At 48.2% G+C, this 12,141-nt stretch overlaps 1 protein-coding gene across 1 annotated transcript in view; it reads right to left on the bottom strand.

Annotated features, from left to right (window-relative positions):
• The window catches only part of PTPRT (protein tyrosine phosphatase receptor type T), a gene marked incomplete at both ends in the record, with an annotated part of 1,089,241 nt that overhangs the window by 69,095 nt on the left and 1,008,005 nt on the right, over positions 1 to 12,141 (bottom strand). The window contains 3 exon segments of the mRNA XM_081255209.1: positions 5,602 to 5,689; positions 9,221 to 9,247; positions 9,249 to 9,305. Coding sequence (XP_081111335.1) covers positions 5,602 to 5,689; positions 9,221 to 9,247; positions 9,249 to 9,305 — 172 coding nt within the window.

The raw sequence follows: 12,141 nt of genomic DNA, 5'->3' as shown, positions 1-12,141 counted from the left end.
AATCTAAAAAATAACACAAATGATTATAACAAAACAGAAACAGACTCACATAGAGAACAAACTAGTGGTTACCAGTGGGGAGAGGGAAGGGGGAGGGGCAAGACAGGGGTAGGGGATTAAGAGGTACAAACTACTATGTATAAAATAATTAAGATACAAGGACATATTGTACAGCACAGAGAATACAGTCAATACTTTATAATAACTTTAAATGGAGTATAATCTAAAAAAATTATTCAATCACTATGCTGTACACCTGAAACTTATGTAACATTGTAAATCAACTTTTCTTTAATAAAAAGAAAAAAAAGATGAGAGGTTCGTAAACCTGAGAGTGTATCGGTGTCACTGGTGGGCTTTTTAGAACAGAGATTGCTGGGTGCCACCCCCAGAATGTCTGCTTTGACAGGTCTAGATGGGACCCCAAAATGAGCATTTCTAGCAAGTTCTCAGGTGTTGCTGCTCCAGGGACCACACTCTGAGGACCACTGGACTCTGTCTACAGATTCCCTTGTCCTCTGGCTCTGGTTGGGTTCAGCCACTGGAAAGCACAGGCAGAAGACTGGACTAAGTGGGGAGGGCCATCGAGGTACTCATCCCTTCAGTTCCCTTTTTTGGGGTCACCATGGGCTGGCTGCAAGGCCACTAAAGGTCACACCTCTGACCAGGTCCTCTCTCTCTGGGTTCTGGGAACCTCTTCTTACTGAATCCTCTGCGGCCTAGGCATGGCATTTAGCCCCAGGGTGCCACACTATTCCCTGTAGTCTCCCACAGTTAGCTCACATTTTCATTAAAAAAAAAAAAAAAAAAAGTCACTTGATTAAATTATCCTCAAATCACCCTCTTTGAAGGTCCCATCTATTTCCTGCTGGGACCCTGACAGATGCCAGAGGGAAGCCTCATTTGATAAAATCTGCACCCCTGAGAGCACTTCCTCTCCTCTGGGTAATTTCCTTCCAGTCAAGGAAGCACCCTCTGCAACTTCCACATGGGGAACGCTTGGTATTCTTGAAATTTCCCCTTGTCCACCATATACGCCCCAGGGCTACTTAAAAGTAAAGAAGTCTTTGTTCTGTTTTCCCCATTCATTTCCTTTCCTTTCACTTCCTTTCTTTTCTCCTCCCTGGAAACCCCACTGTCTCTACTGCTAAATTCTAAACAGAATCGTTTGGAAGAAAGGGCTTATTTAGCCAAGGTTTCTCTTTCATTGTTTCATTGGCAGACTGTGCCCTCCCTCCCTCTCTTCCCCTTTCATCTTCTCTGTTCTCCCAGGCCTGGGCCTTTGTCCTCCACTCCAGCCTCCGAGTGCCCTGGGTTCCTTAAGATGCTAATCACACCCGGTTTTCTTTTTGCACCAAGAATATTTCTATTTATCGAGCCAGTGCCGACTTTGCCTCCGGGAGGGAAACGTACAAGGGCAGGAACACTTTCTAATCCTGGAGGCTGTTTCTCTTTTCCTTTTTTCATGTCAATTCCAGGACTTTTTTTTTTTTTCTTTCTTGGTTCCCCTTTATGCCTTGCACTGCTTTGGGATGCACTGGTTACTCTGGCACTGTCTCCTCTCAGGACTGAGGGCAGACCCGGTCCAGCCACAATTGGCTGCAGAATTACTGACCCGTACACTAGAAAGGAGATTCAGGTTTCTTTAAACCCACCAAGATGGTATCATGAGGTGTCTGAATTTCCTCTGCCTCTGTTTGGGTTTCCCCAGAAGTAGATACAAGATGAGGATTCCAGTGCAAGCCGTTTACATAGGGAGAGGAGAGGACGCCAAGAGGAAAGGGGGAGGGGAGGGAGACAGCCAAGAGAAGGCAGCCCAGGGAGGGTGGGCAACTGCAGCCCACGCCCCACGGAAGCTCTGGAGACAGGTGCAGAACACACACCCCAGTGAAGGCGAGGATGAGCAGCTGGGCTATTGCATGGTCTAGGGAGAGACCGCTTTGTGCCTGGGCACAGCATCCTGCCCCAGCTTTGGAGAAAGTCCTCAGGCAAAGAGACGCAGACAGGCCAGGACTGGGGGGAACCAGTGAGGCCCCAGGGCACACACTTGAAGGAGGCGCTTGCTCTCAGGGTCAGGCAGGTGCAGGGTCAACAGCTGAGACTGAGCAGCCCCTGGAAGGTTGCACGCTGGGTGTGTCGCCTGCCTCACCCTAGTCCCGGCCCTGGATGCCAGCAGGAGTTACTGCACCAGGAGGCGTCGGAGCCGTGGGGTGTGGATGGGACACGGACGGCACCTTCTGCTCCCTGTGATGGAGTCTAATCCCTTTCACTGTTCTCCCTGCGGTCTGGAATCCTGCCTTCTCAGACGTGGCTCCTGAAGGGGATACGACTGTCCTCCCCTCTCCCTCCTGTGTCCCATCTCTCCACCCTCTTCCTTCAGGCTCAGAATGTCTTCCTTGATCGACTATCACTGTTCCTAGAGTCATCCTGATCCAGACTTCCTCCATCCATCCTTTCTGGGTGCTCTCTATTTTGGGGGGGAAGCCAGAAGGGAGAGACCCATGGCTCAAGCCCTTTGGGGCCTTGCAGGGAGTCCGTGCATTCCCACATTCAGTCCTGTCTACTGAGCACCAGCCCTGAGCCAGGTCTGGGGACACAGAAGTGCAAGAGAGCCCTAGCTCTGTTGTTGCAGGACACCTGTTCAGGTGAGGAGATCCGGCAGCCAACAGACAGTCATGCAAATGCTCTCAAATCACAATACTGATGAGAACTAAGGAGAAGACATGCCTTGTGCTCTCGGAGTGAATAATGGGGTTTTGACCAAATTATAATGGTCAGAAGAATTCCCTGAGGAAGTGATACCTGAGCTAAGATCTGAAGAATAAGTAGAACTTAGCAAAGAGAGGAGGGACGGGCATGTTGAAAGAGAGAAGAGAATGTGCAAAGGCCCTGTGTCACAGATGAGCGTGTAAAGTTCAAGGTACTGAAAGGCTGGTGGGGCTTAACCGAGGAGACTGTGGTGGAGAGGACACGGTGTGAAATGCGATGGAGAGAGGGCTGAGGGCCTTTGGAAGAGAAGGGTTCAACACTGAAGGAAGCCATTTGAAGGGTTTTCTGTAGGACAGTGACATGTTTCAATTCATATTTTGAGGAGGTCCCTCTGGCTTCTGTTAGAGATCAGATAGGATGCATTTGGGGGCCAAAGTAGATGTGGAACAACCAGGAAGAAGGTGGGCAGAGGCCAGGTGAGATCTGATGATGGCTTGGGCACGGATGCTGAGCGCAAAGGGTGGGCAGTGGGACGTCCAGAAAGATACCAAGGCTTTCGTCCTGGGCTCCTCAGGCTTTGGACCAGATAACTGGCCCAGCCTGGATGCCCTTGTCTCTCGAGGGACAGGGTCTCTTCACTGTGCTCTAATTGTTTATTTTTTCTATTATTATGTTCTCTTATACTATTGCATCATTATACCCATTTTACAGAGAGAAGACTAAGGCTTAGAGTGAGTACACAAGGTCTTACAGCCTATAATTTAGTGGATCCCATCTGAACTCACCATCTGATATGGGGAACAGACAAGTGACCAGGTATTTGAGGGCACTAGTACACGATGGTGCTCAAGCAGAGGATGGTCAGAGCAAGCAAAGCCTGTGCCTGGAATGCTAGTTCCCTGGCAGCAGAGACTGAGTGTCCCAGTGCCCAGCACAGGGCCTGGCTCAGAGAAGGCCCCCACATCATAGGTCTTTATACACATTTCCTGACTGTTTGAACGTGTCTTTCCAACACTACATTTGCAAGAAAATTTTTTTTTTAAGAAGTCTTGCTGTCTGCATTACTCTCTTCCAAGAGACGAATTATAAATGTTTTTCTGATTAGTTCTCCTATTCATAGCCGTTTTCTAAATCAGCACAGGAAACAGCTAAGCTAAAACTTCTGCCTCTTTTTTCCTTTACAAGCCGCCTGTATCTTACGCTTTCTTCCTCTAAGCTTTTTCTTAGGCAATGTCTAGACAGTTAAAGAAAACAAAACAAAACACTGAACTGTGCTAGAAGTAATTTGTTATTCAGGATTTTTTTTTTTTTTTTTTTGGCTCAACTGGGTTACTCTGAGAACTGAGACCAAGGGATGCTTCGTACCCAACTGGTGAGATGTCAAATGGTCCAGGTTGGATGTGCCATGGCAGACAGGGGCTGTTGTTGACTCTTGTTCTAATCAGAGTATGTGCTTGGCATTTTGTATGAGGTAAGTCTGTCCTCTGTATTTATGTTGTGTAGAAGGCTGTGCATACCAGTATCTGGCAATGATCATACTTGTATGTGAACTGTGTGTGGTGTGTAGTTCTACGGCAGTCTCTCTCTCCCTTTCCTTCCAGCACTGAATGGCATGCAGGGTCCCACACAAGTACTGTCACTGCCCTTGTTCAGGCCCCCTCGTCCCTTGCTAGGACTCTTGCAGTAGCCTAAGTGGTCCCTCGGCCTCCAGCCTCTCTCAATCAAATCCACCTTCCCAATAAGCTGCCTTGGTGATCCTTCCAAAATAGACATCTGATTATGCTTCCCTGCCCCAGCCTGGCTTATTCCACATCCCCACATGGGTATTCAGTGAATTTTGCTTAAAATAAGGAGGATGGTGTGTCCACACTGCTCATCAGTGACCCTGAGAAAGGAACTCTATGGCTACGAGTAACGGTGCCAGGTACTGTGCCAAGGGTTTTACGAACCTTTTTTCAACCATCCTATCTTTATTCTTTCCCTCACTTTAAAGGCGAGAAAACTGAAGCTCAGAGAGGTCAGGTCACCTGCCCAGGGCCCCACAGCTGGGATAGGAGCCCAGCCAGTCTGACTCCAGAGGGCTGGAACTACTCTGTGCCACTGTTTTCATCAAATCACACACCAGGGGGTGCTTCCAGGAATGCCAGAGCTCACTGCTGAGCAAAAGGAAATGTTCTTCCACACCTCCCTGCCCCAGGTCCACACAAAACAAGCTTTCTCCTGCAGGCTCAGGGCCACCAAACACCCATGCCGACCTAGGCCCTGAGTGGCAGGCACTCACCGCAGGGCCCTGCCCCGGCCAGCAGTGGGGTCTGGCAGGAGTCGTGATGCCCTAAACTCTACCTCTTGTGTGAACAGGGTAACCTTGGGCTCCCCTGAGCCCTGAGCTGGCCCAAACCCTCAGCTGTAGGCCAGAGTTCCTGGCTCCTTCTGAGAACCCATCCTTGCTTGGGACTCAACCTCCTTGGAAAAGCATCATCTCTCACCTAGGTGTTCTCAGCCCCTCCTTCATGGGCTGGACCTTGCTCTCCACCCCAAGATGCTGCCGTGATGGGTTTTTGCAGAGGGGGCCTGCTGGGAACACCCTTGTGGCTGGGCTTCCTCCCCGACCTGAAGAATCCTTGAGCGGGCAAGATCCAAGCTTCAGAGGTTTCCTGCATCTACCGTGCCTGGACCCAGCTCCCTGCCCGCCCCCTCTGGCTGAGATCAGCCATGCTCTGTCGTCCAGGCCGGGGATGGCAGGGAGGCTGGGACAGAGCTCCACGCTCAGAACGTGGACCCAAACCTGGAAACATCAGGGATTATGTGGTAACAAATTCCAGGTAAATAATAGTGATAGTTTCTTTTTGTCTGTGTGCCCAAAGCCTGGAGCCCTCCCAAAAGGTCACCTACAGGATATGATGTTGCCGTATCGATTCTTGTTGCGGTTTTCATCCTCTTTGGCTGTGTCCCACGAGGCTGTCTGCCCCTCCGGTAAGGCCTAGAACAAAAAGGACAGAGTGATTAGAATGGCTGGAGATGGGAGCTTTACCTGGGTGTCCACGGGGAAAACGAGAGCCACTGTGATGGGCCACACAGTGCAAAGGACTGTGTGTTCTTGGATGGGGCCTGGGGAGAACACAGACTTGTCCCCTCCCTGGCTTATTCACTTGTTCAGGGCAGGGACTCAAATGTTATTGATGTCTTTTGTGTGTCATGAGCTCAAATCTGGTGCAGTAGGGGAGTCATTTGTTCATTCGTTCACTTGACGGATATCTGAACCCCTAATATGTGTCTGGTGCTATTCTAGGTACTTGGGATACAGCGAAATAGACAAAGCCCCCTTGAGCTTTCAGTCAACTGGGAGATGCAGCAAACGAACAAGCAAACATATAGAATTTTAAATAGTGTAAAATGCTGTGAAGAAAATAAAGCAAGGTAGAGGTATAGTGATCGTGCATGAGAATTATTTTGGACTGCACAGTCTGGGAGGGCTTCTCTGAGAAGGTAACATTTAAGTTAATTCCTTCATGATGTGAAAAAGCCAGTCACGCCAAGAAAAGTGGGAAGTGTTTCCCAGGCAGAGAGGACAGTGGAGGCAAAGGTGGTAACCGAATGACCATGTTCAAGGATGAGGTGGGGAAAGCAGTGACAAAAGCATCTGGAGAGTTCAGGCTTTATAAGGCATTGTGGTCATTGGTAATGAGTTGGGTATTATTCGAGGTGTGATAGGAAACCATTCGAGGGTTTCAAGCAGGGCAGTTAGCTAATTTGATTTATGTTTTACAAAGCACATTCTGGCTCATGTATGGAATAGGGACTCTAGGAGGCCCAGGGAGGAAGCAGGGACATCAGTTAGGAAGTTGTTACAATAGTCCTGCCAAGAGATGATGGTACCTTGGACCAAGATGGTGCAGTAGATGTGGTGGGAAGTGATTACTTTTAGGATGTTCAGTTGAATATTGCAGATTTTGGTTTTCCCCCAGAAGTAGTCTCAGAAACAAGGATTCTAGTATGAGATTTGTTTGGGAGGCAATCCTAAGGAGCTCATGGGTGGGAGAGTGGGAAAAGTCAGACAATCGAGGGAAGAACGCCAATACAGGGTACATCAACGAACAAATAACCACTGCACCTGAGGCTTAATCCCATGGGCCCATCTCATGGCTCAGAGTTGTTCTCCCAGAGGAGGAAGGGAGTTGGGGTATTTATCCCCCAGTTCCCATCTATCACTGATTGAGGACAACTCTTAGGAAATCCCTTGGCACTTCTGTCATGCTCTGTAGACAAGGTGTGCATATTCTTTTGTCTTAAGGAAGTACTCAGGCAAAAAGTCGCAAGTGCTTGCAGAAGGCGGGCATTGGGTGGGCATACACAGGAAAAGTGAGTGTGGAGGGGATGTGGGCAGGGCACCAACACATCTACTACAGATGTGGACTATGAAGGAAAGAGAAGGATGAAGGCTAACTGGTTAAAGAACGGAGTGGAGAGTCACATCTTTTATTGAGATGGAGAAGAAACAGATGGGGGAGAAACAGGTTTGGGGAAGTACGAATTAAATGTTGTGTTCTGGGTACATAAAGTATTGAATACTTAGAACCATGTATAGCACTTGCTTCTAAACATGTTCAAAACAATAAAAAAAACAGGAGCAGCAGCAGCCATGTTTGAGATGACTAGTCAACTTTCAAGCTGAGATATTGAGCAGGAAGTTGGACAGAGGTTCAGAGTCAGAGTCAGAGTCAGAAGGAAGGAAGAGGTGGGACTCATCAGTTTAAGAGAAGACAGACGAGTAAACAACTGTGTGACGTGATTTAACAGAGTTATGAGCCAAGTGTTATGGAAACACTGGGGAGGGTGCAGCCACTTATCTCACAGAGAAGGAAGATGGGCATTTCAGGGAGTGGGAACAGCTTTAGAAAAGCGGCAGAAGCATGAATGTCAGACCACATCTTGACTACTGCCCCTACCCTGTCTCTGGTGGAACAGGCTGGATGCCCTGCTCATGGCCCCTGCACTACTTCTGAGACTGAATTTCCTACCTCTTCAGTCTACATAGCTCCCTGTCAGCAGTGCAGGGGAGAGGAGCTTCCAGTCATCTTAATACACCAGCCTTGACTTTGCCCACCTATTTCTTACTAGGTCTACATCCTAAGCAAGGAGAAGTCTGTAACCTGATTGGTCAGAAATCCAGCCATTCAGTGGGCAATGCTTTATGCGCAGGCAGGACCACTGTCTATTCAAAGCCCAGACCATGCGTGATTCCCCCTTTCTTGCTTCCGGTCTCCCATGTCTCTTCCAAGCCACCCTGGGTGGGTCTTCTTCTAGAGCAGGAGTTGGCAAACTTTTTCTGTAGTGGGTCAGATAACAGGCAGCATGGGCTTGGTAAGCCACGCAGTCTCTGTTCCAACTACTCATACTCGACTCCACCGTTGTAGAGAGAACACAATCCTAGACACAATGCAAACACATGGGCATGTCTGTGTTCCACTAAAACCTGATTTACAAAAAACAAGTGTTGGGCTGGATTTAGCCTGTGGCTGTAGTTTGCTGACCTTTATTCTACAAGCATGACCATGCTCCTCATCTGTGCAGTGGTTGGGTAGATAGACTGGGTGCCCATTCTGCTACCTAGCCATACCAGACTGAATGGAGATGGGGTGAGAGGTCCTTGCCTAGGCTAAGCCATGTTCTCTAACTTAGTTTTGCCCAGGGTTTTAGACTGGGGGAACAGAGTGCCTGCCCAGCAATTACTTGATCAGAATGTTGTTCTTTGTGTGTCAGAAACCCTTAAGACTGGTACCCCGGAGGAGAAGCAAAACAGGTTCTAGGCTCTGCCCTAAATCTGAGTGTGGAAAAGTGCTATGGAGATAGGAGCGTGCTTGTTCTGCAAAGGGACGGCTTGTCTCTCCTTTTGCCCCTCCTCATCCTGTATTTACTCATAATAATTGACCGTCACCCTGCATCCCTCTTGTCACCAGTGCAGACCATCTGCAGACCACAAATGGTTCGTGCTTTGGCATGGAACTCTTAGAACCCAGATTCCAGCCCTTGGCCTCATCCTCTCACCCGAGCCAGGTAGCTCCAGCTCTTTCAGGCAACTTGCCAGGCCTATATACTCCTGGTTCTCTGCAGGGGCGGGGAGTGCTTGTCTCAGTGGTAGCATTAGACTTCTTGATGTTTAAGCTGACACTCTGGGGATGGATTTCTACCTGAAACCCTCTGTAATAAAAGCCACTATTCATCTAATATCCACCTAAAGTGCTATGAAACCGAGAATAGCGCCCTCTGCATGTTTTCATACTCATTTTTTGGGCAAAAAAATCTGCTGGCTACTCATTATGTGCCAGGATTCAGGTTACAGTTAGATTAAGGTTTTGTAATGGCTGAACATTAGAATTGTCTGGGGAAGCTTTAAAACTCCCAGGCCCTACCCCAGACCATTAAATCAGAGTCTAATCAGGCATCAGGAGTATTTAAAGCTCCCCAGGTGATTCTAATGTGCAGCCATGATTCTTGCAAATAGTGAATTTACCTGGAGAAATACTTTCCCACAGGTCTCCTCTTGCTTTGGTTTTGTCCCTTCCAATCCATTCTCCTGTATAATCAGAGAGATCTTTCTAATATGTGAATAGGACCCAGTTACTCCCCTGGCCATTGTCACTTCAGTATAAATTCCAAACTCTTTAGTACAAGGTCCTTAATGATTTCACCCCATATGCCCCTCCAGCCTCATTTCTTACCCTTAAAACAATATTTCAGTGATTAGCAACTAAACACAATGCCAGAGACAATTTCAGGTGTTACAGACTTCTGAGATTGACTATATACACAGTGTTCCCTCTGCCTGAAATTCTCTTCCACCTGAGTCTGGCTGGTAAACTCCTACATATCCTTCAAAACCCAGTTCAAGCATCTTCTCTTTTGTGAAACCTTCCTTGCTTACTTTCCCACCATCCCACTGCATCCCCAGCTAGTCAGTCACTTCTATTATTAGCTGGACTCCTTTACATCTGATCATTTGAATGTCTTGTCTTCCAACCTGGTGATGGGCTACTCCAGGTAAAGGGTAGCATCTTATTCATGTCTGTATCTTCATAACCCAATATTGGCTTTGTATTTCATATGTGCTTGAATCACCCCTTTTGAATAAATGAATGGATGGATAGATGGAAAAAAAATAGTGTGAGAGATGGCTTCTGTGCATACAGAGGCAAAGATCCTGGAATCTCAGAGGTGTAAGTGGCCTTGAAAATAATTTGTTTGTGCTCCCTTCCACAATGGCCTTCCAGGCAGCTGATAAACTGATCCCTAACATCTGTTCACTGGATACCATCAAACTTGGATGCCCTTGGTGATGGAGAGCTCACTACACCATAAAGCTTCCTGCCTCATTTTTGGACAGACCCTCTGGGCATTTCTTTGTGTACTCTGCCCTGATCCACGGGGCCCCACAGAGTATGTACGCACCCTCTGCACCACGACACTGCAGAAGTTTAATGAACGTCCCTGTCCACCCTCAGAGTCCTGACATGGCACAGTTTGGGAGTCCTTTCAACATCCAGGCCATGCTCTTCAGGATAAACCCAGTGCGAAGATATCCTTGGAAAAATCCTAGATAGTTGTGATGAGTGGCACGTCTCCATGGGAGATCATGCATGCTCCTGGCAGTCTTGGGAGCCTCTGTGTCCCCCTGGTGGGGGATGAAGGAGAATGTGTGGGCCCAGGGCTGTGATGCTGTTGACAAAGGCTGAGAGGCAACACCTCACGCAGCCGCCCAGGAGTGAGTGGGAAGGACCCCCTAGTTTGCAGACTTTGATCACACATCCATTTCCATTTTTAGGGAGCTGCAACCTAATAGGGGATAATCTCAGGAAGGAAAAAAATATGAGGGGGTAAAAGTATGAAAGGGAGTCTCATCTCCGTCTTCAAAGTGAGCAGCCGAAGGGGATTATTTTTGCATTAGTGGCTAGTTACAGTAGATTGACCAGGGAATGCTGGCAGTCATTAGGAGCTAATCACATTCTTCTGGAACCAAAATTGCCATCTCATTATATTCACCCATCATTAATCTCCGCTATCCTGTTTTCATTCTCTTCTCCTTAGAGTGTTGAGCTCTATTTTTTTTTTTTTTTTTTTTTTTTTTGTGGTACGCAGGCCTCTCACTGCTGTGGCCTCTCCCGTTGTGGAGTACAGGCCCCGGATGCGCAGGCTCAGCGGCCATGGCTCACGGGCCCAGCCACTCCGCAGCATGTGGGATCTTCCCGGACCGGGGCACGAATCCGTGTCCCCTGCATCAGCAGGTGGACTCTCAACCACTGCGCCACCAGGGAAGCCCTTGAGCTCTATTTTTACACTCTTCTCTTAGTGTGGAAATGTTTCCAACTCTTCCACAGTGTTGCTTTTCTAAGGCAGTCATTTTTCTTTTCCTTTTTTTTTTTTTTTAAGTCCTAAAAGGTGTATTGGGGGATGTCTGCATCTCTGGAGGTCTGGGCTGTGGTATTCATAGAATCCTCAAAAGGCAGATCTGAAAGGATCTTTTGAGAATGTTATTGCCCCACTTTACAGATCAGCAAAGTGAGGTCTGAAAACACGAAACAACTCACCCAAGAATGCACATTAAGGGAGCCCTTCTTCCCCCCGTCCCTTCTTCCTTCTCTCTTTCCTTCCTTTTCCAATGCCCATCTGGCTGCTAGGACTACACTAGGTCCTAGAAATAATGGCAACGAACACGGCAGACAAGATCTCATGGACTTTCTGTCCTAGTTGTGGGAAGGTGCAAACAATAAACAAGATAATTATTGTTTAAAACAAGTGCTACAGAGGCAACAAACAAAGTCCTGGGATAGACAGTGACTCTGGAAAGGGCACCCCTTTAGGTAGGGTGGCTTGGGCAGAGCTCTTCGAAAAGGTGGCATTTGAGAAGGGAAAGAGCAGCCCCTGGAGCTGGTCATTACCACTCACTCCTGGGCGGCTGCGTGAGGTGTTGCCTCTCAGCCTTTGTCAACATCATCACAGCCCCCGGGCCCACACATTCTCCTTCATCCCCCACCAGGGGGACTCAGAGGCTCCCAAGACTGTGCCAGGAGCCTGCATGATCTCCCACGGAGACGTGCCACTCATCACAACTATCTAGGATTTTTCCAGGAGCGGGCTTGGCGCTCCCAGCTGGACCTTGGTGTTTTCCTGTTGAACTTAAGCAATTCCACAGAATGCCAACACCAGACAAAGCTCCTCTGAGACCAGGATGGAACAAGGCTAAAACTAGACCACTCTGCAGTCATATCCAAACACAAACAGGAATATTGCCCAAGCCCAAAAAAAACACCAACAACCCACCCCCTATCCTGGCTCACGTGAGTGACGCTGCTCCTTTGCCAATTTCAGCTGTAGCCTCGAGCCTGTTCCCCCTTCTAAGAGTTAAGATTTATTAAGGTACCCAATCCTACCACTTCC

This window comes from Mesoplodon bidens (genome assembly GCF_964165515.1).
Source record: "Mesoplodon bidens genome assembly, chromosome: 15".
NCBI lineage: Eukaryota > Metazoa > Chordata > Mammalia > Artiodactyla > Ziphiidae > Mesoplodon > Mesoplodon bidens.
The sequence above is the reverse complement of the archived record's forward strand: the minus strand, read 5'-3'. Positions and strand labels throughout refer to the sequence as shown.